Source organism: Cololabis saira, chromosome 11 (genome assembly GCF_033807715.1).
Source record: "Cololabis saira isolate AMF1-May2022 chromosome 11, fColSai1.1, whole genome shotgun sequence".
In the NCBI taxonomy this organism is placed as follows: Eukaryota; Metazoa; Chordata; class Actinopteri; order Beloniformes; family Belonidae; genus Cololabis; species Cololabis saira.
The window spans coordinates 23,868,989-23,878,412 of NC_084597.1; the positions used below are offsets into that span (position 1 = coordinate 23,868,989).

The following is a 9,424-nucleotide window of genomic DNA, read 5'->3' on the forward strand; positions in this document are numbered from 1 at the left end:
TTCCTTCAATTAAATCCTGTTACCAGAGGGTTTGTGTAAGGAGATCATATTTTTGCCTACTTCATGTAAAATAAATAGTGCAATGTGCTTTTAAGATAAGATAACACTTTATTGTCTTTTCAAAAAAGAAAGTTGTACAATTCAAGAGGATTATGAGATGAAATTGGTATTTATTTATTTTTAGTTCCGTGAGAAGGCTAGTATAAACAAGGGACTAAGAATATAGTGAGTGCAGTGAACTCACTGCATAATGTAACAAATAAAAAAAGTGTAGGAGAGAACTAAGATGGACATTTGTACACTTACACAAACGGGCATTCAATATAAATATTGTAGTTACATATGTAACTATAGTAGGGGGACAACACAGGCAATTGAGGTAGATGTATGTTGATAGCAGTGGCGTCAATTCAGTGGAAGCTAAGGTATGGCAAGGTTACGAGTCACAGAACTTAACTAGAGTATCAATCAACACGTCCAGCAAATACTCATCACAGAAGTCTGCTATGTAGCTTATCTGTGTGGTCAAGAAAATTGGAACTTTTTCAAATGCAGTCTCGCTCACTGCAAAAACTCAAAATCTTACCAGGAATATTTGTCTTATTTCTAGTTAAAATGTCTCATTTTTAGTCAAAAAATCTCATTACACTTAAAACAAGAGTCATCATCAGAAAAATAACTTGTTATTGGACCATTTTCACCTTTTTCAAGTACATTTTCACTTGAAATAAGTAGAAAAATCTGCCAGTGGGACAAGATTTATCTTCTCATTACAAGCAAAAAAATGTTGTTCCACTGGCAGATTTTTCCACTTATTTTAATTGAAAATCTACTTGAAACAGGTGAAAATGGTTGTTTTTGAGTCTTGTCTTAAATGTGGTGAGATTTTTTGACTAAAAATTGGACATTTTAACTAGAAATAAGACAAATATTCTTAAGATTTGGAGTTTTTGCAGTGTAAAATAACGAGTGAAATCGATCATGTTGCTCTGATTTGCATTTGTAGTTATTCTATATGTATTAAGTAATAGAATAATCAATACAAATAGACACAGAGTAATTCCATAAATGTATTTAAAAAAAAAAACATTTACATTTTCCCTTGAAGCCAAGGTGTGGTGGCTGCCGTACCTTGCCATACCCAATTGACGCCCCTGGTTGACAGAGACTTCAAAAGAGAAAGAATAGTATGTGACTGCTTGAAACTCCGTACCAGAAGGGGGCGGTACTGCGCCTCTATCACCGATACGGAACACTTTGAGTTGGAAGTGTTTTGTTTCTGATGTAGTTATTTTACGCTTCTTATAGTTTGAATCCGCTGGCGGTTTTAAAACCCGTATGTTTTGGGAGGACAAACACTTTGAATCACTCCTAACTACCCGGTGGTAAAAGTTGTCTATACAATTGTGTGGAAACAATTGAAACAGCAGACAAGAAGAAGAGACGCAGAAGGAAGCATGGCTGCGGACATGAGATTACCGAGTGTTAGGAAATTAATTCCTTTCTCAGTTTCTGCTGCAGACCAAAAAGATCTGGTGGTCCCTGGCGATGTCATCACTCCAGAAGCTGGTTTTATGAGGTGGGTTCTGACTATATATGGAAAAGAGGGAGAAATGTAGGATTAAATGATGTGTGGTCAGTTATAGCGTCACATGCAAGGCTGTTGAAAAACACGACTTTCATGATTGAACTCTTAATTAGGGTTGCCAACTCCCTGAAAAATAAATAAGGGACACCTCATCGGCAGCCTTCACCTTTCCTGGCGTGGTGATTTTTTTTTGGCCCCTTTTTTGTGAGTGAAACGATTTTTTTTAAACTATTTGTCTCGAACCTGAATTTAATTAGATGAATTGTAGTGGCCACTCACTAGCAGGACACTACAGGACTGTCTCAGAAAATTAGTGATAAAGTTCTTTATTTTCTGTAATGCAATTTAAAAAAAAAAAAAAAAAAAAAAAAAAAGTCATACATTCTGGATTCATTACAAATCAACTGAAATATTGCAATTATTTTAATATTGCTGATTATGGTTTACAGTTCAAGATTAAGATTCCCAGAATATTCTAATTTTTTTTAGATAGGATATTTGAGTTTTCTTAAGCTGTAAGCCATGATCAGCAATATTAAAATAATAAAAGGCTTGCAATATTTCAGTTGATTTGTAATGAATCCAGAATGTATGACATTTTTGTTTTTGTAATTGCATTACAGAAAATCACAATATTCAAATTTTCTGAGACAGTCCTGTATGTAGTTTCTGTGGGTTAGATGATGATGATGAGGACTTTTCTGTTAGTGTTCTGTTACTGTTGGTTACCGGCAGTTGAAAGGAGAGACTGAAATAAATAAAACACAAGTTTTTCCTTCGTCCACAAAAAGCGTTCATCAGCTGTTTTGTTCCCAAACTCCTACATTGGTGACCCCGATTTTCTTCGGACATTTCCAGAGTTAACTGGAAAGACAGCAACATGGCAACAGTTTTGGGAGCAGAATGTTAAGGCTTGGTTTGCTCAGGCAGAGGTGCAGTTTGCACTGAGAGAGATTACGGCGGACAGCACCAAATACTACTATGTAGTAGCAGCTCTTTCCAACTCACCTGCGGCGAGGGTGGTGAGTCTCATTTGAAAACCCACCGGCAGCTGACAAGTCTGACACCTTGAAAGCGCATCTGAAGGAGACGTGTGGCCGGTCTGAGTCTGAGTGCGCTCGCCAGCTTCCTTCCCCTGCCTGGGCTTGATGACTCAAAGCCCTCTGAACTGATGGATCACATGCTGGCTCTGCTGGGCGACCACCAGCCATGTTTCCTTTTTAAGGAGCTTTTCCTGCAACAGCTCCCCGACTATTAGTCCATAGGCCAGACCAGATACCAGTACCACTAAAAGTCACAAAACTTGCTTATCATTTTTGAAAATATCCATTTCTGTAGATGATATTTTGGTATCATAACCCTTCCTGAGTGGCAGCTGTATCATCCTGTATTTGCATGATAAAGACCAGTTTGTGACATTAGTGGCTGTTATAGTTTCATGGGAGCCTAATGATGCTCTTCTAGTTTAAGCCTCACAATGACCTGTAACAATGATGTAGTATGGGTATATTATACATTTCCTGAATCCTTATGGTCCTGTGAGTATTCCAGTTTTTGTATTTTGTGTCTCTGTTGTTCTTAGATAACACAGGGCTAAAAAATAGTATATCTTTTAGATGAAAATTGTGTAAAAATGTGTGTTGTTTATAGTTTAAAGAGCTGCAGTGACCTCTATGTTGGTCAGAAAGATTCACATCTTAGCTTGAATTAATGCTTAGAAAGTCCCCTTTAAAATGATACCAAACACAATATAGTGAAACATTAACAGATATCCTGTACATGAGTCTAAACCACGATATTCACCAACATCTAAAATGTAATTTTCTGAAGGGGGTGGGTGACTTCATGAGCTGATAACTATGATACAGCTGCCACTCAGGAAGGTTATCATACCTAAATCCTCTATAGACATGGATCTTTTCAAAAATCACAAGTAAGTTTGTTCACCTTGAGTGGTACTGACAAGTGAAATTTTGGACTATATGTCCGTTTAGCCGTGACTAACTCTGTCAAGACAGACTTTCTCCAGTTGGCCAGAGAGGCAGATACATTTTTCTTAGCTGGGAAGAAGTGTTTTGCGGCGACGCCCACCTCCGTCCCGACTGCCTCGGTGGATGACTGTGTGCTCCGACCGCTCTCTGTCTCCACCACGGCTGTGGCCAGCCGGGTAAAGCCATCAGGGATGTGTTTTTATCACGCCAAGTTCGGCAGCAAAGCCAAGAAATGCCTACCTCCATGCAGATTTGGTGCGTCGGGAAACGCACTGGCCGGCGCTCGGTAGGAGCCCTGGGTGTCGGGTGTATTTTTGAAAACGTGGAAAACAAATTATTATCCAGCAATTCACTTTAATACAAAATAACAAAATGAACAGAATAAAATAAGTATCTTTCTTAAACAGAAACCTGTCCTGCTTAACATAAAATTGTATAAATGCATACAAAACAATAGAAAGAAAGCAGAACATCCATTCTGTAATAGTGCACATTTAGTGCAGTAACAAAAGTGCAAACCGAAAATCTGTAGAAAACTTATACATATTTGTGCCTCAAAGGCCATGACTGTAGGCTACAGTTGTAGTAAAACAGAAAAAAATAACTTCTGCCATTTTTCATTGGTATTTTATGAATATTTTTTGACTCTCACAGTAATACGGGACAAAGTGCATCCCTTTTCAGCTCAATACGGGACGCGTAGGTCTACTTTAGTTTATAAATACGGGACGATTCCGTTTTTCAAGGGACGGTTGGCAACCCTACTCTTAATATAAATGTTGATTTAATAATCTGATTTCTTCAATAATGACGGATCCTTCGCTGCTAGACTAACACAACACCTGATGAAAATATGATATGAAATATCTAAAATGTGTGCATATTTTCCCTCCAAGGGGTCATGGCACCTATGTTGACGATGACAAGCTGACTGCTTCAGTAGCTGGGCAGGTTGAGAGGGTGGACAAACTTATATGTGTCAGACCATTTCAGACCAGGTAAGTCACTGGGCTGAAGCTCTTAAACATTTACAATGTAAGTCTGCAGTGGACAGAATCTTTCAGAGTTGACTTGTCTACAGCTTTTGCAGAAATTATGTAATTACAGTATCACAGCATTAACGTTTATCTGCAGATTCTATGGCGAGATTGGAGATGTTGTGGTTGGCAGAATTACAGAGGTGAAAGACTGCATCTGTTTTTTGTATAAAAAAATGTGTGATAACAACACTATGTTGCCATTTTGATCAGTAAGGGCATATTTGTTTATTTGTATTTTATTTTTCCAATATTTGTGAATTTCTTGGTTAATTGTAGGTACAACAAAAAAGGTGGAAGGTGGAGACCAACTCCAGACTTGACTCTATGCTCTTGTTGTCGTCTATCAATCTGCCTGGAGGAGAACTGGTGAGATGACAGAAAAGGCTGTTGAGTGAGTCTTAGAAGTACTGCATTATCCAAAGTGGTTGAATTTGTCTTTTAGAGGAGAAGATCAGTAGAAGATGAACTCACCATGAGGGAGTATCTTGAAGAGGGCGATCTAATCAGTGTAAGTTAGATTTCCTTTTGATTAATTTTATACTTGAAACTGTCTTTATTTCTACTTCTAATGTCTGTGCTGTCCTGTTTTTAGGCAGAGGTGCAGTCTGTGTTCTCAGATGGTTCCCTGTCTCTTCATACTCGTAGTTTAAAGTATGGAAAAGTAAGTATGCACAGACTAAAGCACAACATCACTGTGATAATACGCCTGCTTCAATGATATCTAGAGCTTTGAGGTTGTTTGCTTTCAAATACCTGGGTTTTAAACTCTACAGTAAACATTTATATAAAATAAATCCTTGTAGAGGCATTTATACATGTAGTATTGGGATCAGATGCAAGTAAATAAATGTATTAGTCAAGTATAGATATCTCAGACATAATACCAGTATGTATGCATCTTTTAATCTTTTTTTTCCTAATATACATTTTTTGCTTTGCCTGATTAAAAAGTATTTTACTGACAGCCCTCATTTGATGTGTTTCTGACTTGCCAGTTGGGTCAGGGAGTACTGGTACAGGTTTCCCCTTCTCTGATCAAGAGGCAGAAGTCACATTTCCACAACTTACCTTGCGGCGCATCCATAATCCTTGGAAATAATGGCTATGTGTGGCTGTTTCCCACATCGGAACAGGATGAGCAAGCTGGGGGTTTCTACACCGACCTGGAGGTAAGATCAGAACCGAAACGAAAATGTAACTGCACTTTTTTTTTTCTTTAATAGAAACATGATCAAATTATTTGTAGCTATTTGTTTGAGAAATGCCACTGGTCTCATTTAGTTACCCTTACAAAAGACATAGATCCTAAAGCAGTGCAAATGTAAAGTTCTCAGACCTTTTCACTTGTTGGTATTTTTACATTTTCAGACTAACGGTGTCATTTAGTCAGTTGATAGTCCGAAAGAGTTGTGTACTGTAACTTTAGGTTGATCATACTTCAGTGTCTTATGGGCGTTTTTGGTCCCAGTTAAGAAATATAAGGAGTGTAAACCTTTATTAGGAAATAGCAAGACATGAATTGAAGCAGTTTTGAATGAGAGCACTTGCCTGTTTTGTCACAAATATCTGAGAACGGATGCAGTTCTATGAAAGCAGAGGCTGTGAACTCTCCTCTGTTAGTTTGTGTTGCATAAGTAGTCGATTTATAATAGATTGGAAGGAGGTACTTGTACGAAGTCCTTTTTTGTACACTTAAAAAAAAAATTGAAATTGACCTCAGTCCACCCTGTCCACACTAAGGGTGCTTTCACACCTGTCCCGTTTGGAGCAGTTGTTCCGAAACAGGGAGCGTTTCCCCCTAAAGATCGGTTCGTTTTGGTATATATGAACACAACAATCGCTTAAGATAGCACTTTATCTTCATTTGTTTTCCATTGTCCTAAGTACAGACATTAATTGCCATTTTGCTTCAAACGCAGTCTGGTCCCACTTAGAACTGCTTTGATTCTTGTTGTTTTGGTTTTTAATTACATTTTGCACTCCTTCAGCATCTAATATCGAACCAAGGATTGATTTAAATGTGGAATGTTCCTTTAGTTTAGAAGAAACAAACACCTCTGTATGTCCCATTTGATGTCTCGCAGTTCACAAAACACAGGGATGAGAATGTCTGAAAACTTACGCCGCAGCCACTGTAATTTCCCAAAGTTGACAATTCTTAAAAGAAACAACAATAAACAGCCGTGGATCAAAAATCTGAAAGCCTCTATCAGTGCAGTCATGAATATTTAAGCTTTTTATGTTGTGAATTTAATACGTTGTTACACTAGTCTCATAAACTCAAAGCTGAGACTTCATATTATTGAAAAATTAAACATTTTATTCTGAGGTGAATGCATTGAAGAATATAAATCCAAGTACATCACAGTTCAAATACGTATGGACTGCAGTAAATTGAAGTTATTTTTGTACCCATCCATTGTCTCTGTCCCCACAGCCTGTTAGCCTGTCGGATCGAGAGGTGATTTCTAGGTTGAGAAACTGCCTGCTGGCTTTGGCTGCACACAAAGTCCCGCTGTATGACACCAGTGTTCTCTACTGCTTCGAATCTTCGCTCGAGCACCAGGTAGGAGGCACCAGGGAGCTCTTTCATGTCATCATTTCACCTTCAACTCTAAGCAGTAATTTTGTATATGTAACCGCTGCTTCTCACAAGGAAACAGTGCTGATAGAAGGAGATTGCAACAAATAAAGTAGACTTTTCCAGTATTTATTGCGCCATCTGGTGGTCATATTGTGAATTTGACTACCGTTTTCTACCTCTGACGTTAGAAGTTCTCTCAGGTTGGAATAGCTATGGTTTATTGTATCAACCTCAACTGAACTGAAAGATTATTTCATTACTTTTTTCTACGAAAAGTTAGACTTAATGGCATTCAAAAACTATTGTCTTTTTGTTAAAACATTTGTTCAGTAGAGTGGCTAAACAAGTTCAACCGATTTTGCGACTTGGAGAAGTTGCTGGTTTAACAGTATCATACAGTAAATGAAAATGATTCAATGAAATGCTGAATTCACAATTTCTGAAGAAAATTTCAACTGAGCATTATTTTGTTGTCTTAAATATATATTTTTTTTCTTAAATTGATCTCTGTAGGTCAAAGACATCCTAAAACCTGAGGTGATGGAGGAGATTGTAATGTTGACGCATCATAAACTGTTGGAACAAGAAGGTTAAAGAGCTTCAAAGATTTCCTCGCAAAAGCCAAATCAAATTGGTCAGCTTTGAGATGGGACCACTTACTACTTCATGTGAAGACTGAACTTGCTTATTTTCCAATGTCTTAAATGTCTAAGTGAACTGCTTGGTTGTTTCAGAAGACTATTTAACATTTGTAAGACACATTTGAAAGTGGATGATGGTGTGCGAATAAAACTCAGTACTTTCTATACATTTGTACTCATTTTAGTGTGACTTGTGTCATCCTGTACAACTATTTGGGCCTTTTAATTGAAAGCAAACTGACATTTGAGCGACAGGTTGGTGTTGTGTTTAAAAAAAAAAAAAAGAAAGTTGGCCTTTGGGGATAATTTAACTAATTCAAAAAAATTTTGGAAAATGTGTCAAAATGCACAACTTTACGTAAGGGCAAAAACCTCTTACATAAGCAGGACACTGACACATCCGACAGTTTGTTTAAAAAAAAATATTAACTACCTTTTTACTTTTTAAACAAGACATGGAAAAACGTATTCATGCATTCATTTTCAGTAGGTTGGATTATTGCAATGGCATATTGCAAGAACCAAGCAAGGTGAGGCAGCGTTCAGTTATTCTGCTCCTCACCAGAGGAACAAACTTCCTGTAGACCTGAGGTCTGCTCCAACTGTCAGCTATTTTAATGTTGATGTAAAGCACTTTGAATTACCTTGTGTTGAATTGTGCTATATAAATAAACTTGCCTTGCCTAGTTGTCGCTGTGTCATCACGGCACACTGTTCTTATCAAAGGCAAGGCAAGGCAAGTTGATTTGTAGAGCAAAGTGCTTTACATCAACATTAAAAGCGGCAAGACACAATTAAAAGATAAATAACAAATAAAATGATAAGAGGTAAAATAATAGCACAAGTTGTTAAAAAGTAACGGCAGTAGAGTACAGCAGGTACACATCTCATTCTTAAAATGGCAAGAATTACGTTTCTATACGGTCAAAACGTACAAAGACGGGGTCAAATACAGTATTACAAAGTAATCTGTGCCGATTTGTGCGGTGAATCAAACCAATTTGACAATTCTACGTCACAATGCCTTCATTCAGGGTTTATCAAAGATGAAAGGGCCAATCCCAATGTTCACCCTACTTTCTAGCACTAGCCCTCACCCACTACCACTTCACCCTAAAAATAGGTAGGGCCCTTGTAATCTTCCCTAGGGACTGGGACACCACTTGCTACGTCACTGCGTGGTTTACGTTTGCACATACGTCACACCATATCAGGAAGCCGAGAGCTAAAAGCTGTTTTAATTTCCGCTGTAGCGCTGTTAATATGCCACTTTATTAAGTTTTAATATTTTTTCAGGTGTTAAAGTAACCGTTAAGATCCCCAACCTGGGCTCAGTTTATACAAATAACGCCTGTTAAGAAATTTGCTCCGACGTTTTCGGGGATGAGAAGAGCCGCCAGCGATTTATGGTTCCACGTTAAAACATTTTAAAAACAGCCTTGTTACTCTATTTAATTTCGGCCTTTAAAAAAAAAAAAACTATCCAGTTAAATTGCGCCATCCGGATAGAGTGAATTTGGTTGTGGTTGTTTCAGATGTTCTTTTCCAGTTTTGTTCTTACATCCGTTGCCTTCAGATTC

At 37.7% G+C, this 9,424-nt stretch overlaps 1 protein-coding gene across 1 annotated transcript; it reads left to right on the forward strand.

The window, feature by feature from the left end:
* Positions 1-1,248: 1,248 nt before the first annotated feature.
* exosc2 (exosome component 2) lies at positions 1,249-8,101 on the forward strand. The gene is made up of 9 exons (XM_061734106.1): positions 1,249-1,579; positions 4,476-4,577; positions 4,714-4,759; positions 4,896-4,985; positions 5,062-5,127; positions 5,212-5,280; positions 5,615-5,788; positions 7,057-7,185; positions 7,717-8,101. The coding sequence occupies exons 1-9, from the start codon at positions 1,458-1,460 to the stop codon at positions 7,795-7,797; spliced, it is 879 nt and encodes a 292-aa protein (XP_061590090.1). The 5' UTR covers positions 1,249-1,457; the 3' UTR covers positions 7,798-8,101.
* Positions 8,102-9,424: the final 1,323 nt, after the last annotated feature.

Excerpts from the sequence above, each read along its gene's own strand:
- exosc2 (XM_061734106.1), top strand. The coding sequence starts at position 1,458 with ATGGCTGCGGACATGAGATTACCGAGTGTTAGGAAATTAATTCCTTTC. Across the intron at positions 5,128-5,211 it reads AAGAGGGCGATCTAATCAGT|GCAGAGGTGCAGTCTGTGTT; the intron begins GTAAGTTAGATT and ends TCCTGTTTTTAG. Across the intron at positions 5,281-5,614 it reads GTAGTTTAAAGTATGGAAAA|TTGGGTCAGGGAGTACTGGT; the intron begins GTAAGTATGCAC and ends CTGACTTGCCAG.